The sequence below is a fragment of the Neoarius graeffei genome, chromosome 11, assembly GCF_027579695.1.
Source record: "Neoarius graeffei isolate fNeoGra1 chromosome 11, fNeoGra1.pri, whole genome shotgun sequence".
NCBI lineage: Eukaryota > Metazoa > Chordata > Actinopteri > Siluriformes > Ariidae > Neoarius > Neoarius graeffei.
The window spans coordinates 10,980,705-11,002,577 of record NC_083579.1 but is presented as its reverse complement, the minus strand read 5'-3'; the positions used below and the strand labels follow the sequence as shown (position 1 = coordinate 11,002,577).

At 40.4% G+C, this 21,873-nt stretch overlaps 1 protein-coding gene across 1 annotated transcript in view; it reads left to right on the top strand.

Moving 5' to 3' along the window:
* The window catches only part of ube2d1a (ubiquitin-conjugating enzyme E2D 1a), a 74,704-nt gene extending 58,639 nt beyond the window's left edge, over positions 1–16,065 (top strand). The window contains exons 5-7 of the mRNA XM_060932885.1: positions 3,047–3,152; positions 10,128–10,221; positions 15,330–16,065. Of these exons, the coding sequence (XP_060788868.1) occupies positions 3,047–3,152; positions 10,128–10,221; positions 15,330–15,375 (246 nt within the window). The 3' untranslated portion in view covers positions 15,376–16,065. The remainder of the gene's footprint in view (positions 1–3,046; positions 3,153–10,127; positions 10,222–15,329) is intronic.
* Positions 16,066–21,873: the final 5,808 nt, after the last annotated feature.

The window sequence follows — 21,873 nt, the reverse complement described above, 5'->3', positions numbered from 1 at the left end:
GGAGCCATCAAATTCAGAACGAATGTATATTTACCAAAAAAAACCCAAAACAAAAACATTTTTCAGTTTGAACATTAAATATCTAGTCTTTTGTCGTCAGTTGAATCTAGGTCAAAAAGGCGTTGCAAATCATTGCATTCTGTTTATTTACGTTTTACTCAGCACCCCAGTTTTGTTTTGTTTTTTAAATCGGGATTGTACACACATCCCTATCCAATTTTCAGTCAAATTTTTTTTAAACAAGCTGTCATCAGTTTATTAAACAGACCTGAAAGGGTAAATAAAATGTAAAAAGCTTTAAAAGTCCTTGAAAATTCTTTGCTTTTTTTCCCCCCAATAAGCAACTTTCAGGTAAACAATAATTAAAAAAAAAACTTCTTTAGTTCGTTAGTATTAATTTGCAGTAGCGCAAATTGTTACTCTCACTCAGGATCTTTCTGCTTTTGTTGTTGTTGTTGTTGTTGTTGTTGTTATTATTACAACCCCGATTCCAAAAAAGTTGGGACAAAGTACAAATTATAAATAAAAACGGAATGCAATAATTTACAAATCTCAAAAACTGATATTGTATTCACAATAGAACATAAACAACATATCAAATGTTGAAAGTGAGACGTTTTGAAATTTCATGCCAAATATTGGCTCATTTGAAATTTCATGACAGCAACACATCTCAAAAAAGTTGGGACAGGGGCAATAAGAGGCTGGAAAAGTTAAAGGTACAAAAAAGGAACAGCTGGAGGACCAAATTGTAACTCATTAGGTCAATTGGCAATAGGTCATTAACATGACTGGGTATAAAAAGAGCATCTTGGAGTGGCAGCGGCTCTCAGAAGTAAAGATGGGAAGTGGATCACCAATCCCCCTAATTCTGCGCCGACAAATAGTGGAGCAATATCAGAAAGGAGTTCGACAGTGTAAAATTGCAAAGAGTTTGAACGTATCATCATCTACAGTGCATAATATCATCAAAAGATTCAGAGAATCTGGAAGAATCTCTGTGCGTAAGGGTCAAGGCCGGAAAACCATACTGGGTGCCCGTGATCTTCGGGCCCTTAGACGGCACTGCATCACATACAGGCATGCTTCTGTATTGGAAATCACAAAATGGGCTCAGGAATATTTCCAGAGAACATTATCTGTGAACACAATTCACCGTGCCATCCGCCGTTGCCAGCTAAAACTCTATAGTTCAAAGAAGAAGCCGTATCTAAACATGATCCAGAAGCGCAGACGTCTTCTCTGGGCCAAGGCTCATTTAAAATGGACTGTGGCAAAGTGGAAAACTGTTCTGTGATCAGACGAATCAAAATTTGAAGTTCTTTATGGAAATCAGGGACGCCGTGTCATTCGGACTAAAGAGGAGAAGGACGACCCAAGTTGTTATCAGTGCTCAGTTCAGAAGCCTGCATCTCTGATGGTATGGGGTTGCATTAGTGCGTGTGGCATGGGCAGCTTACACATCTGGAAAGACACCATCAATGCTGAAAGGTATATCCAGGTTCGAGAGCAACATATGCTCCCATCCAGACGACGTCTCTTTCAGGGAAGACCTTGCATTTTCCAACATGACAATGCCAAACTACATACTGCATCAATTACAGCATCATGGCTGCGTAGAAGAAGGGTCCGGGTACTGAACTGGCCAGCCTGCAGTCCAGATCTTTCACCCATAGAAAACATTTGGCGCATCATAAAACGGAAGATACGACAAAAAAGACCTAAGGCAGTTGAGCAACTAGAATCCTACATTAGACAAGAATGGGTTAACATTCCTATCCCTAAACTTGAGCAACTTGTCTCCTCAGTCCCCAGACGTTTACAGACTGTTGTAAAGAGAAAAGGGGATGTCTCACAGTGGCAAACATGGCCTTGTCCCAACTTTTTTGAGATGTGTTGTTGTCATGAAATTTAAAATCACCTAATTTTTCTCTTTAAATGATACATTTTCTCAGTTTAAACATTTGATATGTCATCTATGTTCTATTCTGAATAAAATATGGAATTTTGAAACTTCCACATCATTGCATTCCGCTTTTATTTACAATTTGTACTTTGTCCCAACTTTTTTGGAATTGGGGTTGTATTGTTATTATTATTATTATTATTATGTTTTTAGGACGTGATTTATCCCTCAGTTTTCAACGAGTCATCACCAAATTTCACATGAAAAATACCTTTGGGCTGAATTATGTTGCCATGACTTTTGGTGCTGATCTGGATCACTGTTCTGGAATGATCCATGAAAAATGGGAATTTTTTCAATCACTTATAACTCTGTCAATTTTCATGTTTTTTTTTTTTTTTTCCCCAGCTAAATTACCTTCAGTTGACCAAGGTTAGCTAGTGGAAATTACTCTGACTTTAGTCACAATCTCTATCTAGTTGTTGTCATTATTACTATGTATAATATACTTTTTTTTTTTTTTTTTTTTTTTTTTTTTTTAAGTTTTAACATTTCACATTTTGAACTCTGTGAATACTTCACTGGGCCACATCTGGCCCTCGGTTGATGACTGGCCTAAATTACTTGTTGATGTGGTTTCTGACACTGTGTGTATGACACACTGTTGCAAAACAAACAAAAGGATTACATGGAGATAAAACACACGTACCAGTCTTTCTTTCTTTTTTTTGGCATCGTTAAATGTGAGCGTCACATACGTTTAAGTGCTTTTGATGAAAATGTTCAGTTTAATTTGTATATTTGTTGCTTATTCTGCTATTTTATTAAACAGTTTATGTACACGTGGTGTTACTGAGCCTTTTAAAGGAGGTATGGACTTTGCACAACACTAAACTATTTCCTGTAAGTGTCCCTTAGTTGTTAGGAATGTTATAGCCTCTTGACTCCAAAAAAATGTATAAGAATTGCCTAATTTATTTATTTTTTGTCATCTGAGCCATGTGTTTTCTTAAACATCATTAAATCATAGCATGAAAATATAAATAAGTAGAGCTTTAGCGTAGTTTTGAAATGTTTTTAACTACTAGTTGTTAGACGCTTCATCTAAGCCTTTTTTTCTTTCTTTTTTTTATTTGGCAGGTTGCCTTCACAACAAAAATCTACCATCCAAACATCAACAGTAACGGCAGCATCTGTCTGGACATCCTGCGCTCTCAGTGGAGTCCGGCGCTCACAGTGTCTAAAGGTACCGACTATTACCTGATGTACTCTAGAACCAGAACCAGCAAAGCCACTGGGGGCCGTAAATAGGGGTTTGGGTTTTATTTATTTATTTATTTATTTAAATTCCGTTATTTGCGTACAAAAAATCCTTTTGTTTATTTACAGATCTCATTTTAGTTCTGGGACACCTGTTATTTGTACGCAAATTACGCAATTAAAAAAACAAAACAAACAATTAATTTAATTGTGCAATTTGCGTACAAATCCTTTTATGTACAGATCTCACTTTAGTTCTGGGACACCTGTGTTATTTGTATGCAAATTACGCAATTTTAAAAACAAAACCAAAAAAACCCTGTGTTATTTGTACGCAAATTACGCAATAAAAAAAAAAAAACAACCACCCCACAATTAATTTGTGTAATTTTGCATACAAATAATCCTTTTATTTATTTACAGATATCATTTTAGTTCTGGGACACCTGTTATTTATACGCAAATTACGCAATTAAAAAAAACAAAACAAAAACAAAAAAAACTGTTATTTGTACGCAAATTATGCAATTCAAAACAAAACACAATTAATTTAATTGTGTAATTTGCGTACAAATCCTTTTATTTATGTACAGATCTCATTTTAGTTCTGGGACACCTGTGTTATTTGTATGCAAATTATGCAATTTAAAAAAAAAAAAAACCACACAATTTAATTGTGTAATTTGTGTACAAATAATGCTTTTATTTATTTACAGATCTCATTTTAGTTCTGGGACACCCGTGCTATTTGTACGCAAATTACAAAATTAAAAAAAAAAAAAAATCCCCCTGTTTTATTTGTACCCAAATTATGCAATTTAAAAAAAAAATTTGATCTGTAAATAAATAAAAGGAAGTCTTCATCACACAGACCATCAAAAAAGAAACAAAAAAACGCACTACAGCAAGTCATAGGCTTCCTCTAATTTGAAAGAAAACGGAGGACCTGGCAACCCTGTTTACAACACATGATTCATTTCAGCTGTGATTGTATAGCGTACCGTGGGAATTGATGATTCATCATTAATGATTCATGTTCATTGAGGCTTATTTGACTCACCATAGCATTTCCAAACTCCACAAATAAAGATGCATTGCGTGTGCGCGCGCGCTCCAGACAGTATTTGTGAATGAAATAAATCATTTTGATTTATGTGCACTTCAATTTAGGTCCATGCAGTAAAAACAGGTTCATTAGGCCTACTTTATTAAGCTGAATACGAGCATGTTTATCCGTAGGAGCATTTGTACAAGAAATCTGTTATTCATGAAAATCCTGTGACTTTTCGAAAAACGTTCTACTTGTGTAAATTTACGCAGGAGAAAACGAAGGTTATGTTCACATTACAGCGCCACATTGTTCACTTCTTATTGTTTGCTCAGATCAGATTTGTCACGTTGATGCATTTTTCCCGCAAGTCATCAGCGTCACCACCAACAAAGAAACCATCATTTTAACCGTTTTCGACTGTACAGATATCATACGCGGTGATCGGGGGAAATTCTGCTCTTATGGCACAACGTCAAGTTCTCCACAATAAAGCAGCACAAATAATAATTTTAGATTCACCTTTTCCTTTGTCCGGAACGGACGCCTTAAAAAAGCTAAAGGGGAAGCCGCTCAGCCACAGACGTGTACCTCATCCTCAATAAAGATCATTATTCATTCATGTTTGTGAGACAACTCGTGGTATTAAAACTGACTAAATGGACATGCTAGTAGCTAATGTTTCGCAATGGAGGACAGCAGAGAGGTCGTCAAATGGATACGATCGGGTCAAGAAAATGGAAAAAACCCCAGATTGCTCGCTTTTGGGTTTTTTTTTTTTTTTTCAGTTGTTGTATCTCTCCTCCATTGTTGCTTTGCTGCGCTGCTGATGAAGACAGAGCTCAGTGTGTGTGTAATGGCAAAAAGCCACACGAATTCCGATCTGATCATTCTTTAAATAATATTGGCGGGCTTTTTTTTTTTTTTCATGGTATATCCAATATATTCCATTCAGCTAGCATGATACTGAACGAGTCGAAGACGAGTAGCTGAATGGAATACATCTGATGTACCACGAAAAAAAGTCGGCCAATATTATTATTATTATTATTACAACCCCGATTCCAAAAAAGTTGGGACAAAGTACAAATTGTAAATAAAAACGGAATGCAATGACATGGAAGTTTCAAAATTCCATATTTTATTCAGAATAGAACATAGATGACATATCAAATGTTTAAACTGAGAAAATGTATCATTTAAAGAGAAAAACTAGGTGATTTTAAATATCATGACAACAACACATCTCAAAAAAGTTGGGACAAGGCCATGTTTACCACTGTGAGACATCCCCTTTTCTCTTTACAACAGTCTGTAAACGTCTGGGGACTGAGGAGACAAGTTGCTCAAGTTTAGGGATAGGAATGTTAACCCATTCTTGTCTAATGTAGGATTCTAGTTGCTCAACTGTCTTAGGTCTTTTTTGTCGTATCTTCCATTTTATGATGCACCAAATGTTTTCTATGGGTGAAAGATCTGGACGGCCAGTTCAGTACCCGGACCCTTCTTCTACGCAGCCATGATGCTGTAATTGATGCAGTATGTAGTTTGGCATTGTCATGTTGGAAAATGCAAGGTCTTCCCTGAAAGAGACGTCGTCTGGATGGGAGCATATGTTGCTCTAGAACCTGGATATACCTTTCAGCATTGATGGTGTCTTTCCAGATGTGTAAGCTGCCCATGCCACACGCACTAATGCAACCCCATACCATCAGAGATGCAGGCTTCTGAACTGAGCGCTGATAACAACTTGGGTCGTCCTTGTCCTCTTTAGTCCGAATGACACGGCGTCCCTGATTTCCATAAAGAACTTCAAATTTTGATTCGTCTGACCACAGAACAGTTTTCCACTTTGCCACAGTCCATTTTAAATGAGCCTTGGCCCAGAGAAGACGTCTGCGCTTCTGGATCATGTTTAGATACGGCTTCTTCTTTGAACTATAGAGTTTTAGCTGGCAACGGCGGATGGCACGGTGAATTGTGTTCACAGATAATGTTCTCTGGAAATATTCCTGAGCCCATTTTGTGATTTCCAATACAGAAGCATGCCTGTATGTGATGCAGTGCCATCTAAGGACCCGAGGATCACGGGCACCCAGTATGGTTTTCCGGCCTTGACCCTTACGCACAGAGATTCTTCCAGATTATCTGAATCTTTTGATGATATTATGCACTGTAGATGATGATACGTTCAAACTCTTTGCAATTTTACACTGTCGAACTCCTTTCTGATATTGCTCCACTATTTGTCGGCGCAGAATTAGGGGGATTGGTGATCCACTTCTCATCTTTACTTCTGAGAGCCGCAGCCACTCCAAGATGCTCTTTTTATACCCAGTCATGTTAATGACCTATTGCCAATTGACCTAATGAGTTGCAATTTGGTCCTCCAGCTGTTCCTTTTTTGTACCTTTAACTTTTCCAGCCTCTTATTGCCCCTGTCCCAACTTTTTTGAGATGTGTTGCTGTCATGAAATTTCAAATGCGCCAATATTTGGCATGAAATTTCAAAATGTCTCACTTTCGACATTTGATATGTTGTCTATGTTCTATTGTGAATACAATATCAGTTTTTGAGATTTGTAAATTATTGCATTCCGTTTTTATTTACAATTTGTACTTTGTCCCAACTTTTTTGGAATCGGGGTTGTATTACAAAAATAAAAAGTTAAGAACAGGGGGTGTGTAACTTACCAACGTTGATTCTGATCGAGGTCAATCCAGTGTACAAAGTCAAAGTTCTAACGATAAAAATGGTCCAAGTCCAAAAAGCCTGAACAACCACCCAACTTGTATACAAGCTATATCCAGGTAGACAGTTCAAGTTCAATTACTTTTGGTCGTAGTTTACTGTTCCATTGCAGTTGTTCAAAACAAAAGGGCTTTGCTGAGGCAAGGCAAGTTTATTTATATAGCACATTTCATACACAATGGCAGTTCAATGTGCTTTACAGAAGTAAAAACAAAAACAGTAAACAAGAGTGAAGTCCTCTCATAAAAGTCTCCGTCAATTTTCCTCACCTCCAAGTAGAACTTTGACAGTATTAACACTATTGCGCGCTCTTCCAGCTTTTCGATGTCCATTGGTCTGTTTTTCTCTTGTAAATATGAGTGAAGAATATCCAGTGAAGTTTTGGTAGCCTTTCTGGTGTTCAGCGTGTCTTTCTCTTTTAAATCTTCCGCTTTTAACGAAGCAAACCTCGCAGCCATGTTGGTGTACAAACTACTAGCACGGAATCCTTTTTACATCTCCAATGTGTTCCTTTTCCAGTTTTTTCGATCTCCGTTGGTCTGTTTTTCTCTTGTAAATATGCGTGAAGAATATCCAGTGAAGTTTTGGTAGCCTTTCAGGTGTTCAACACGTCTTTAGTTTCAGTTTTCAGTTTGTTCATTTATTTAGCACTTAAACCTAGCACTGGATTAACTCCGTCTTTTCTGTCTCCTGGCCGACAAAGAAATGATCGTGCGCATGTGCAGCATGCCCCTTTTCCACCAAAGCAGTTCCAGGGCTGGTTCGGGGCCAGTGCTTAGTTTGGAACCAGGTTTTCTGTTTCCACTGACAAAGAACTGGCTCTGGGGCCAGAAAAGCCGGTTCCAGGCTAGCACCAACTCTCTGCTGGGCCAGAGGAAAGAACCGCTTACGTCGGCGGGGGGGCGGGGCGGGCGGAGTTGTTAAGACCAACAACAATAACAAGACCGTGAAGGATCGCCATTTTTAAGCGACGAGAAGCAGCAGCTGTACAAACGCGAAGTCATCCATTATTGTTGTTGTTGTTGCTGCTGCTGCTTCTTCCGTGTTTTTGCTTCGATATTCGCGCCAAGGTTTATGCAAACATAGCGACCTAACTGACGTATACAGCGACGTAATGACGTGGCTTCCCTTTGCACCACGAGCTATGGAAAAGCAAACTGGTTCTCAGCTGGCTCGCAAGTTGAACGAGTTGTGAACCAGCACCAGCCCCGAACCAGCCCTAGAACTGATTTGGTGGAAAAGGGGTAGCAGAAAACTTTCGTCATTGGATCTTCACATGAGCTCCGACGTGTGAGGTCGTGTTGTCTTGACAACGTGCGATATTGTAACAATATTGCACGCTCGTTCTCCACTGAGTACAGTTACATAATACATGGAGGATAAGCGGTTATGGTAACAATATTGCATGCTGTCAGTAAACCCACTAGAAAGGAATAGAATACATGTTTTTATTCCATGGAAAAAGTGTCCTGTATGTATAATACTTCATATCGCATGGTCATGAATGGGATATGTATCCGATCCAGGACCACACATGAAATCTGATTTCTGTGTTCAGACAGCCCTAAAAAAAATCAGATTTGGGTCACTTCAGCCTGGTAACGTGAACACAGCCGAGCTAATGTACACTTTGAGTTGATCAACTTTTTAAATATTCTACTGTTGAGTTTAAATGGCTTTCAGGTGTTTGTTCCAATGCTAAATATTTTTATTGGCCTAGAACTGAGTCAAAATAACTTTCTGCCTTTTCCTTCAACGTTTAGTCGTCATTTCATGCTCCCAGCTGTCTGTGTGTTTGACCTTATATGGAGTTTCGTGGGCATCACTAATTAGTAGATGCAAATTTAGCACTTTAAAGGTGGTGAATGTACAACTTTTACTAAAATAAATGAGGCTTAAGGTTTCTAGTTGTTTTCTTAATACACTGCGTACACTTATACACTTGTGCCTCCACTTGTACGTTCCCTGTACACATCAGCCTGGCTGATTTAAAAAAATATATATATTAGTCGTATAAATACGCAGGTAATTTTAAAGAAAATCGTGCGTGCTGATTGGTCGAGAAATTCAGACTATTTCTCGATAATCACCAATCGCTTCGTCACCGTAAGTGAGGAAGAATTACAAATGATGAAAGAAAATGCTGTTCCGAAAAGCACTAAAGATGCTACGAAGTTTGGTCTAAAACTATTCAAAGGGAAGGTGGGATTGCGATTCATTTTATCGATTTTAAAATAAAGTATTTTATGTGAGTCGGCATGGATAAGTGGCTCAACCCTGCATGCGCCGTTATTACTTTTGAAGTCTGAAATAAATAAGGTTTTTATTTATTTGAAATAATCATCTGTGTGTTTATACTAAAACAGTTATCCACCTCCGGCTCAGTGAATATCGGCCTTGACTTCGTTTCGGTTATTATTCCCTTCGGCGAATAATTGATATGTGTTATTTACCAGCTGGGAGGTCCGTATGGTGAAATACCGTGACCGAGGTCTTGAAAGTACTGAGCGAGGCCTTCTGGACCGAGGTCAGTATTTAAGGCCGAGGTTACAGTATTTCACCATACGGACCGACCTTAAGCTGGTAATTAATATATATATTTTTTCTTTAAATTCTAACAGAAAACGAGAGCGCCCGAAAGGGAAAACCGAGCCGAGCTGCCATTTTGAATCCTCATTCACGGCTGTAATGCAAATTGCTTCCCCCTCAGTATACAAGTGCACTTCCATGGCAGGAAAAAAACTACATTTTGCCGCCTATGTAGTCCCCTATTTATACAAAATTGAGTCATTCAGGATTCAGCCATGTTTTTGCTCGGCGTTAGCAACAGTTACAGGTTTTTAGCTTTCTCCTGAAATGTTTTCTTTTATTTCTTCTTCCTCAGGGTAGTAAAACTCGCTTTCACTGTGAACACTCTCGTTATCGCTATCCATGCTGTAAAATTAATGCTATTCTCCTGAGAAATGCGAAAATAAATGTTGACAAGAATTGCTACTATTTTTGTTGTTGTTGTGAACGAGCAAGGCGCCAGAGGTCCGTAACCGGCTAACCGCTAACCAGCCAATCAGAGCGCGGGATTTGATGGAAACCGGACTGCGAAAAAAATAATTAAATATTATTTAATTTGAATGAATAATGGTCTCCTTCAATCTGTCTTTCAGTGTTGTTATCCATATGCTCACTGCTGTGTGACCCGAACCCAGATGACCCTTTAGTTCCGGACATCGCACACATCTACAAATCAGACAAAGACAAGTAAGTAACCTTTACATTTTAACTTCTGAGTAGTTTCACACCAAATTTAATATCTTTTGAACATTTCCTTTAAAAGGTTGTTATTCTGTTGTTGGATAACTGAGCTGCATATTCAGTAAGCTAGTAGTGGCTTTTTTTTTTAAATATAAATCTTATTGTATCTTTGGGACAACAACTAGGAAATGATGCTTTTACACATGCCATTTTTTAAGGTCATGTATAAAGTTACTAACTGCACATTAAACATTTGCAGAACATGTTATTTTATGTAAATTATTGGCCTGGGGTGCACAAACTTTTGCATTCAACCCGCCATAAGGGTGCGTCCTGAAGTGTTCATACCACAGCAATCTATGAACGCTAAAATATTTTATTGATTAAAGAGCAACTTTAAAAAAAAAAAAAATCTGTTTATAGTTACGTTTAACATTTTATGGAACATCCATGAAACAAGTTACTTCCTGTTATTGTATAATTCTAGTAACCATAGCAACGCAGCATCTCAGTCACCCCCATGAATATAGAAAACGCTGACACTAGAGACTCCTTACTTAAATTTTAAATAAACGTCTCGGAAAGAAATCATTAAATATCACTAATGGACTGTATTTAAAGGAACAGTCCACCGTACTTCCATAATGAAATATGTTCTTCTCTGAATTGAGACGAGCTGATCCGTACCTCTCCGAGCTTTGCGCGACCTCCCAGTCAGTCAGACGCGCTGTCACTCCTGTTAGCAATGTAGCTAGGCTCAGCATGGCCAATGGTATTTTTTGGGGCTGTAGTTAGATGCGACCAAACTCTTCCACGTTTTTCCTGTTGACATAGGTTTATATGACCAGTGATGTGAAACAAGTTCAGTTACACAAATTGAAACGTAGCGATTTTCTATGCTATGGAAAGTCCGCACTATAATGACAGGCGTGCTAACACCTTCTACGCGCTTCGACAGCACATTGATACCTTCACTCCTCTTCGGGCACGGCCAGGCGGGCGAATGCCCTGGTCCGTCCGCCCTGTCTAAAAAAAATGGTACAACTCGAGCCCCATGGTAAAACTGGGACTTTGTCATTTTTCCGCATGAGGCCCATGGTAAAACCACACTTCCAGGCAGGGCTGCCGTCTTCACTCCTCGTCGGGCACGGCCAGGCGGGCGAATGCCCTGGTCCGTCCGCCCTGTCTAAAAAAAAAAAAAAATGGTACAACTCCGAGTGAAGGTATCAATGCGCTGTCGAAGCGCGCAGAAGGTATAGTGCGGACTTTCCGTAGCATAGAAAATCGCTGCGTTTCAATTTGTGTAACTGAACTTTGTTTCATGTCACTGGTCATATAAACCTATGTAAACAGGAAAAACACAGAAGAGTTTGGTCACATCTAACTACAGCCCCAAAAAATACCATTGGCCATGCTGAGCCTAGCTACATTGCTAACAGGAGTGACAGCGCGTCTGACTGACTGGGAGGTCGCACAAAGCTCGGAGTGGTACGGATCAGCTCGTCTCAATTCAGAGAAGAATATATTTCATTATGGAAGTACGGTGGACTGTTCCTTTAAGGCGGCATGGTGGTGTAGTGGTTAGCACTGTCGCCTCACAGCAAGAAGGTTCTGGGTTTGAGCCCAGTGGCCGATGAGGGCCTTTCTGTGTGGAGTTTGCATGTTTTCCCCGTGTCTCTGTGGGTTTGCTCCGGTTTCACTTATAGTCCAAAGACCTGCGGTTAGGCTAATTGGTGGCGCTAAATTACACCACAGGTGTGAATGTGTGTGAGTGCGCAGAAAGGAACCGGTCACCCTACTGCTGCAATTCTGGCCAAATCAACCAAACATGGTTCGCCTCAAGCCCTGATCGGGTTCGGCAGTGACGATGATTGTATTTAACTTCATGTTAGTCTACAAGTCTTGGATTGTCAAACGTCCAACTGTGAACTATTGAAATATGATGACGGCTTCGTTAGGATGCGTACCAGAGCGACGGAGTCACCCGCAGTGGCGGCACGAATGACCCGGCCAAGCCGCCATGGAATGAGCTCTTGCATACTATTCTCCTTTTCTAATGAAGCGCTTGGCACAATAGACCCCTTCGCATGTTTGTAAACAAACCGACCGTTGCCAGGATGCGCGCGCAGCCTGGACTCAGAAACAATGGTGCTGCCCATAGACCGGCATTATGAGCTGTCAGATTATGCAAAACAATTGTCGTTACAAGATCGAGAATGCTACATAAATAAGTTAACTCTAACAAGTGGACATCGCTACCGGATCCGTATTTAATTAAAGAGTGGACGGACGATGTTAGTAAGTTCCCTGGTATACAATGGCCAGATATATACTCGTACCTTATTGACAAGACTTCAGTGTACACCCACGAAAAACTTCGTGCCTACAAGTCTTTAGACGCATATGATTGTTATGATGGTACAAAATCTGGACTGCTTGAGTCAAGCGAGACCTCTCCTACAAACAAAATTGCATGCAAAGCTAAGTTAACATGCTAACAATATTCATTACATTGTGTAACTATGACCCAGCTAATCAGACAAACGTTACCAAAGTATTTTGCTACATCAATAAACGAAGACTAGAAAGAATATAAAAAGAAAGATTTAATAAATAGCCTGATCTTACCTGTGATGAAGTGGGCGCTGCAAACCCGCGCATTTTTGATGGTGCTTTCATCCCAGTCTACACGTTTGATGGCTTGTAGCCATAGACGTCGGCAATTTTTTTTTTTTTGGAATGGGTGAGATCCTGCTGGAATTCTGAACATTTTAACCCCATCACTGCTACGATTCTGACACCCGAAAACACAACAACTAGGCATTTCTTCCAAATATTTCTTCTCGTCTCTACCGTCGCTGAGTCTTTTTTGGGTCCAGGCTGCGCACGCAATTTCCTCTTGCGTATGAATGACGTTTACTGCGAAGGGGTCTATAAGGTAAAACAAACGATGTCGTGCCCCCATCGTATTGGATCTCCAGACCTGACGCCAAGTGGTGCACAAAAGTGCCAAAGACCTGACGGGTATGGAAGCTGACCCGCAGTGACAACTGACTTGCCGAGTGATGCCATTTGAGTGGCTCTTCCGCATGCCATCAGGTGGTGCGCCACTGACCCTGTTGGGTTCATCTGCCACATTGCACCGAAAAGCGCCCTGCTGCCAGCGCTTTATCGTTGATGTACTATTTAACCCATAGCTGGAACCCAGGCAGGTGCTACCACTCCAGGTCAGAACAGACCTGGGAGCAATGGCGATTTAAGGGGTAACTCCATTTTCCCCAATACTCAAGTCATCCCGGACCTGAGACTCACCACCGGTTGCAGTTTAAAGTCATATTCAGGACTACTACTATGAATCCAGCCACTGGGGTTGCACAAGCCAGTACATTCTTAGTGCAGGTCCCAAGCCCAGATGGACTCAGTTTGGACAAGGTTTCTCAGAAACTACATAAGCTACATCAATGAAACTTTGCGTGTTCATACTACTGGTCATGATTATACCCCCGCTCTGAAGGAGGGGGGTATACTGGTTTACCTCTGTCTGTCTGTCTGTCCGTCCGTCCAAAACACCCTTTTTCTCAGCAACCACAAATCATATCCACTTGGTACCAAACTTTTCAGCTTGGGGTTCTATACCGTACATACACTACCGTTCAAAAGTTTGGGGTCACCCAGACAATTTTGTGTTTTCCATGAAAAGTCACACTTTTATTTCCCACCATAAGTTGTAAAATGAATAGAAAATATAGTCGAGACATTTTTCTGGCCATTTTGAGCATTTAATCGACCCCACAAATGTGATGCTCCAGAAACTCAATCTGCTCAAAGGAAGGTCAGTTTTATAGCTTCTCTAAAGAGCTCAACTGTTTTCAGCTGCGCTAACATGATTGTACAAGGGTTTTCTAATCCTCCATTAGCCTTCTGAGGCAATGAGCAAACACATTGTACCATTAGAACACTGGAGTGAGAGTTGCTAGAAATGGGCCTCTATACACCTATGGAGATATTGCACCAAAAACCAGACATTTGCAGCTAGAATAGTCATTTACCACATTAGCAATGTATAGAGTGGATTTCTGATTAGTTTCAAGTGATCTTCATTGAAAAGAACAGTGCTTTTCTTTCAAAATAAGGACATTTCAAAGTGACCCCAAACTTTTGAACGGTAGTGTACACCGTCTTCAGATCTGTCGCACATCAACTTCCTGTTTACCGACTGAATGTATTTACGAAACGTATAGCGTGGATTTACAAAATTTTCGTAACACTTTTCTCAGCAACTACAAATCACAACTATTTGATATTTGGTACCAAACTTCGGCTTGGGTTTCTGTACCGTGTATACCGTTTTCAGGTCTGTCCCACAACGACTTCCTGTTTACCGACTGAATGTATTTCAGAAACGTATTGGGTGGATTTTCACGTTGTTTCAAGAAGCAAAATGCTTTTTTTTTTAAAGATTTTTTGGGGGGCTTTTTTCACCTTTATTGGATAGGACAGTGTAGAGACAGGACAGGAAATGAGCGGGAGAGAGAGACAGGGAGGGATCGGGAAATGACCTCGGGTCGGAATCGAACCCGGGTCCCCGGACTTATGGTATGGCGCCTTAGCCACCTGAGCCACGACGCCCCCAAGCAAAATGCTATTTCGAAATGACAGTTTACCAGGATGCTGTTTGAAACCCCTGACGAGAACACTGCTCTTTACTTACTCGTTTCAGGGTTCATTATTTGTCGAAGCCAACATTCAGAATAAGTGCCCTATTCCTTCGATTGCTTGCGTTCTGATATAAGCGAGAGCAGGGGGATACGTAAGTGAGCAGTTGAGTTTGAAAATCTTTCACGATTAATTATTATTTTCAGAGTTGGATTCAGTCTGCACAAGTTTTCTCAAACTACATAAGCTACATCAATGAAACTTTGCATGGTCATGTTACTGAAAAAAGCTGGGTAGAGTTTTATGAAGGTGTCCTAGCACGTACGACGACATAAGTCAATATTAAAGCAATGGGCTTATAAGGGCATAAGTGTTAAGAGGTCTCCATAAAACGTTCGTGGCAGGGGATAGTGATGATCATGTCTTCTTGTTGTGTTTTCCTCTCTCTCTTGTCTCAGATACAACAGAATGGCCCGAGAGTGGACTCAGAAATACGCCATGTAACTCCCTCTGATTCCGCCGGCAGGACTCTGAACGGTTGCACGTGGACGATTAATGAAGATGTACTGTACCACCTTTTAGCAAAAACTGGTGGACTGTTTTTTTTTTTGTTTGTTTGTTTGTTTTTTCTGGTTCTTTTCTCCCCTTTTTTTTCTTTACAGAGGAAAACTTGTAGCTGAAACTGCGTTACGCAGCGGAACCGTTCGCTTTTCCGTTCACAGAAACGTGATGGAACAACGAAACGTTTTCAAGCTACTGTGGATGAGAGTCTCAGAGTAGCCAAAACAATATTGATGATATCAAATTAGTGTTTATTACTGGTACACTTTTTCTTTCTCTCTCTCTCTCTCTCTCTCTCTCTCTCTCTCTCTCTCACACACAGATATTTTATTGTATCATATTATTAAAACCTGTTCTGGAGCTATTTTTTATTTTGAATTAAAAACATGACAATTTTTTTCCAGTGATGCTGTGTGTGAACTAACAAGCAGGTTTTGTTCTTTTAGATTGTTATTAAAGGTTTACTGTGTGTTAGGGGTATGATGGTATACTGTGATGAAGGAATCTGGAATAATTATTCTGTTAATGTTAAACTATACTGGTATACATGACCCCGAGGGGGGGGAAAAAAAGTGTTGTAAAGCCAGGTTGCCTTTTGAAAAAGGTGAAAATAAAAAGAAAACTGTATTTCTACCTTGTTTTGATAACCGTCCCGTTTTCTTAAACTATCAAACGGAAACAATCTTGCACTTGTTTCACGTTTTCTGGAAGGAGTCTCCAGTGTCAGGACTTTGTAACAGGCGGTAAGTTTTCAGGACGTTTGGGTCTTGCTGTAACTGAGTAAAACGGTTATAATTGTTGGCGAATTGATGTGGTATAAGAGGAATGACGCACTTCAGGGTATGCTGTTAGTGGAAAATCATCAACAGTGACTCCACTTCTCATCAGTCTCCATCACAACAACCAATTGTTGATTGTTTTGCTATGTTGCTAAAATTAAAAATACGGTCAGGCTATAAAAGTCTTTCTTTAAAGCTAGACGGCCTTTCGATGTCATAAAATCAGTGAAATACTGTATAGTTCTGTCTGAAACGTGGTCCTTGTGATATGTGTTTATTTCTGTAACGTTTCACAAAATTCTGTGGCTGGGAAGTTGTTTAATTTCAGGGGACTAAAGCAAATAATGTGCTTGAAATTGTTCGCTTCGCGCAGTCAGGCAGACAGAGGAAGTCCATGTGTGTGGTGTTGCGCATGCACAGGTTTACCTTAGACCATACACTGACAGTTCCATCATTCTGTCACTAAACGAACAGCTGATCGCACCGAGGTGCTCGCTGAGCGCCGATATTTATTAGTTTGGTCCTGCGTTTCCTTTCCTTCGTATATAACATAACGTCTTTTCTTCTCACTTTCCCTTACTGTAGTCAGACTTTAATGTTTCATTTGCACACTCGCATCCTCCGTTTTGTTTTTTCCTTCTCCCGTTTCAAATTTGTATCCCACAATGCCTTGCACGAACAGGGAAAGCCCACCACGTCATGCATGATGTAGTATCTTGTATTGGGTCATGGTGAAGCAGGAAAAAATAGCGGAGAATTTAGGGCCACGTGGCCCTATTGTTGTATTTATTTATTTGAAATAATCATCTGTGTGTTTATACTAAAACAGTTATCCACCTCCAGCTCAGTGAATATCGGCCTTGACTTCGTCTCGGTTATTATTCCCTTCGGCGAATAATTGATGTATGTTATTTACCAGCTGGGAGGTCCGTATGGTGAAATACCGTGACCGAGGTCTTGAAAGTACTGAGTGAGGCCTTCTGGGCCAAGGTCAGTATTCAAGGCCGAGGTCATGGTGTTTCACCATACGGACCGACCTTAAGCTGGTAAATAATATATTTATTTTTTTGTTACCAAATTCTAACAGTAAACGAGAGCGCCCGAAAGGGAAAACCGAACCGAGGTGAGCCGCCATTTTGAATCCTCATTCACGGCTGTAATGCAAATGGCTTCCTCCTCGGTATACAAGTGCACTTCCATGGCAGGAAAAAAACTACATTTTGCCGCCTATATAGTCCCCTATTTATACAAATAGGAGTCATTCAGGATTCAGCCATGTTTTTGCTCGACCAAAGTTATACAGTATTATTATCTTTTTATATTGCATAAATAAAGCCATTTGGTGAAATTTTGAAGAAGAGATTGTACTGGTTTAAAGTTTTTACCTAACGTAATATTATGTATTAGGATAACATGGTCCAAAATGGGCCTCATTAACTAATGAGATCAAACTGTTAGCAAGTTAGAGGTTTTTAGCTTTCTCCTGAAATGTTTTCTTTTATTTCTTCTTCCTCCGGGTAGTAAAACTCGCTTTCACTGTGAAGACTGTCGTTATCGCTATCCATGCTGTAAAATTAACGCTATTCTCCTGAGAAATGCTGGGAAACATTTATAAGATTTTTGACAATCTTATAAATAAATCTCATCTCATTATCTCTAGCCGCTTTATCCTTCTACAGGGTCGCAGGCAAGCTGGAGCCTATCCCAGCTGACTACGGGCGAAAGGCGGGGTACACCCTGGACAAGTCGCCAGGTCATCACAGGGCTGACACATAGACACAGACAACCATTCACACTCTCATTCACACCTACGGTCAATTTAGAGTCACCAGTTAACCTAACCTGCATGTCTTTGGACTGTGGGGGAAACCGGAGCACCCGGAGGAAACCCACGCGGACACGGGGAGAACATGCAAACTCTACACAGAAAGGCCCTCGCCGGCCCCGGGGCTCGAACCAAGGACCTTCTTGCTGTGAGGCGACAGCGCTAACCACTACACCACCGTGCCGCCCTTATAAATAAATCTTATTTTTTTAAAAAAAGATAATTGTTGACAAAAAAATGCTACTATGTTTGTTGTTGTGAACGAGCGAGCCGCCAGAGGTCCATAACTGGGGTCCGTACCATAGGATACGGACCAGCTCGCCAGCCAATCAGTGCGCAGGATTTGATGGATACCGGACCGTGAGTTGAACTACATAATCATCTGCATAATATCTAGCTTTCTGATGCATTTATTTAAAACCTTATATTCAAATTTCTAGTTGTCCCAGATAGTTATTGCATTCAGGCGTGTGTGTATATATGGTGAAGTTTTGTTTGTTCATAGATAACAGGAAGTCTCACTGCATCCTGAAAAACCACATCAGGAAGTCTGAGGCATCACTGAAGAACTGGATGTGGTTTGAGGCTCATATTTAGCGTCATCATTTTGGGCGACACAGACTTGTTAGCTCCATTAGTCATGTAGCTCCAGTACCTTTTCGAAAGTAAAGAAGCAACTGTTCAACACACTGTTCATGCAGTAATTGACTACAGGCACTGAATGAGGTGCTGCGTCAAAGACCGAAAGAAGAGAAAAGTAAAACGATGACTAAAACTGTCATTTTCTACAGTTCCTTTACAGTTCTTGATGTAAAAGGGGGTAGAAGCAGAGGCGATTCTAGAGTCTGTTGTGGCCCCAAGCAAAAATTTCCAGGGGGCCCTTCTGACCAGTGTTCATCACCAATATGTTATAAATAATCTGACACCAACGAAAAATGTATGAAACCAAAGTTTTTTAAATTCCAAATGTGAAAATACAATGGTAAAGAACAATAAAAACAATAAAAAACAAAATAAATAAGCCCTCGGGCCCCGACTCTCGGGGGGCCCCTGGGCCAGGGGGCCCCAAGCAGTTGCCTGCCTTGCCTGTTCACAAGCTGCGCATCTGGGTAGAAGTATCTCTGGACGGATCCTTTCCATGTTGTCCGACACTTACCGTATAATAACATTGAGCCTGCCACTCGTGAAAACAAGCAGTTTACTTTGAAACTGATGATTGCCCAATAGAATTACATTGCATAGCCATTTTATGGTTGTAGGTTCTAGCGTTGTAACACAATACTGGACTGATTTCAAACGTTTTTGTCCTTGGTAAATATTTGAACCCAAACAGATGAGAAAATTGGGCCCAGGTTAAACATTTCCAGACTGTTCCTTGAAAGTCATCCTGTTTAAAAGTTTGCTAACTCGCTAACAAAAGTAAACCTGACATTATCAAATTGGCTAGGTGTAGTAGGGTTGTTTTTTTTTTTTTTTGGGGGGGGGGTCATTTTTTTTGTAGCTTGCTGCTGTTTTGTGAAACAAAAACAAACCTGGCAAAGCATAAACATGAATGTAATGCTTGGCTTATTTGTTAGCCAGCATGAACTAGCTAATCAGTGCAAATAAACCTGACATTAGTGAACTAGCTAGTGCTACCTTGATCATTTTTTTTTAATTGTTGCTTTGTTTTGGAGCTAGCTATTACATAACTTACACACTTTTAATATCCAGTAACAGCGGCCACCACAAAAGCAGGAATAGGACGAAAAGCGATGGTTGTTTCATAACATTCTTCTCTAACGTTACATGACTAGCTGTTTGTGGTTGACTGGTATCACTATTTATTTATTTATTTATTTGAGTTGATTACTCAGTGGGGGGGTGGCACTGTTGCCTCACAGCAAGAAGGTCCGGGTTCGAGCCCCGTGGCCGACGAAGGCCTTTCTCTGTGAAGTTTGCATGTTCTCCCCGTGTCCACATGGGTTTCCTCCGGGTGCTCCGGTTTCCCCCACAGTCCAAACACATGCAGGTTAGGTTAACTGGTGACTCTAAATTGACCGTAGGTGTGAGTGGTTGTTTGTCTCTGTGTCAGCCCTGCGATGACCTGGTGACTTGTCCAGGGTATGCCCCACCTCTCGCCCATAGTCAGCTGGGATAGGATCCAGCTTGCCTGCGACCCTGTAGGACAGAATAAGCGGCTACAGATAATGGATGGATGATGGATAGTCAGTGAGGTGGAAGATAAGTCTGATTTTTAACCCTTTTTTAACTTACAAATTAGCTATCAACATGAAGACCTTCACTTTCTGAGATAAGCTGGGATTTAAAGGTATGAACACGTCACTCCACTATGTAATCAGACATTTAGCACCACTGCTGCGTAAATAATGTGGCTACAGTTAGGACAGTACCTGATTTTATTGCAAACTCCTGCACACTTCAAAAAAAAAATGCTGACTTTGTCAACAGGATGTTTTGAAAGCCCATTCCAGGCGCTTGTTTTTGTTTTTATCTTTTTACCACTGGGGTGCCTTTTCTGGTGATATGAAAACAAGCAGCTCATGTAACACACCCCAGACATTTTACACATTTGACAAATTTTAACATTAGATTTATTATTATCGGCAGCATATACAACATGAAATAAAAACTGGTATAACTCTGACAATGAGGAAGTTGTTTTCAGTCTTTCAGTGGATCTTTCAATGTTGTCTTCTTGTTGATGTTGATGGATGTCTTCTTTTAACATCCATGAATATATCAATCAGGATTTAGACCTCATCATAGCACAGAGACAGCACTGGTTAAAGTAGTAAATGACCTACTATTTGCCTCTGATCAGGGCTGTGTCTCCTTCCTTGTATTACTTAACCTTATGGCAGTCTTTGACACCATTGACCATTCCATTCTCCTTGATAGACGAGAAAATGTGGGAGTCATAGGAAAGGTCCTCTCCTGGCCCAGAGCTTCTTTAATTAGTCATTATTGGTTTGTTGATGTAAATGGTGACTTCTCTATGCATACTAAGTTAAAGTTTCAAATCAAAATCAAAGTCCTTCCCATGCCACAAGTCACACCAGACAGTACCAATCTCCGTTTCAGTAGCCCTTGGCCTCTCGCCTATTATGTAGCTAGGGTTACAGTGGGGGGTGGGGGCTAGTCTTCTGGTAACCACAAGAGTTTAGCTGTGTTCACATATATACCGGTACGATAGTGGTATAACTGTATCGATACAAAGTATACCGGTACAGTTTAGTGCATCTGTCCACACTAGCAAGAAATGTTTGCGGTTTTCTTTCATGGTAGTTGAAATGCGCGTGCGCGAAATGTTTCCGTGGTTACCGAGTAACTTCCTTCCGAGAATATGGCGGATGAAACAATGTGTGTGTGCTTTTTGTTGTCAATGTACAGTCTGTATTTCTGGTGGTCATTTATTCAGTCGAATCGTATAAAACGCGCAAGGCAGTTGAGAAAGAAACAAAGAAAACGAATCTCTGTTCTTCACTATTTTATTCAGCGAAGACATCGACTGAGGTGTGTGACTTTGCGCATGCGCATTATATTTGTATCGATACAGAACCGCTCCATCTGTCCACACTACAGCGAAGCGCTACAGTACCGATACTGTACCGGTACGAAACCCATACATTTGTGGGTTTCGTACCGATACAGTTATACTGCTACAGTACTGGTATAGTTGCTAGCGTGGACAGGTGTTGCAGTACGAAAGTAGTATCGTATCGGTACAAAATCCCTAGTGTGGACAGGGTATAAGACTTCCTACTAATACATCTGTATTGCAGCATGCCTCGCCAGATGGCAGAAGGTACCATTTTTATGATGGTCTTTAGTACG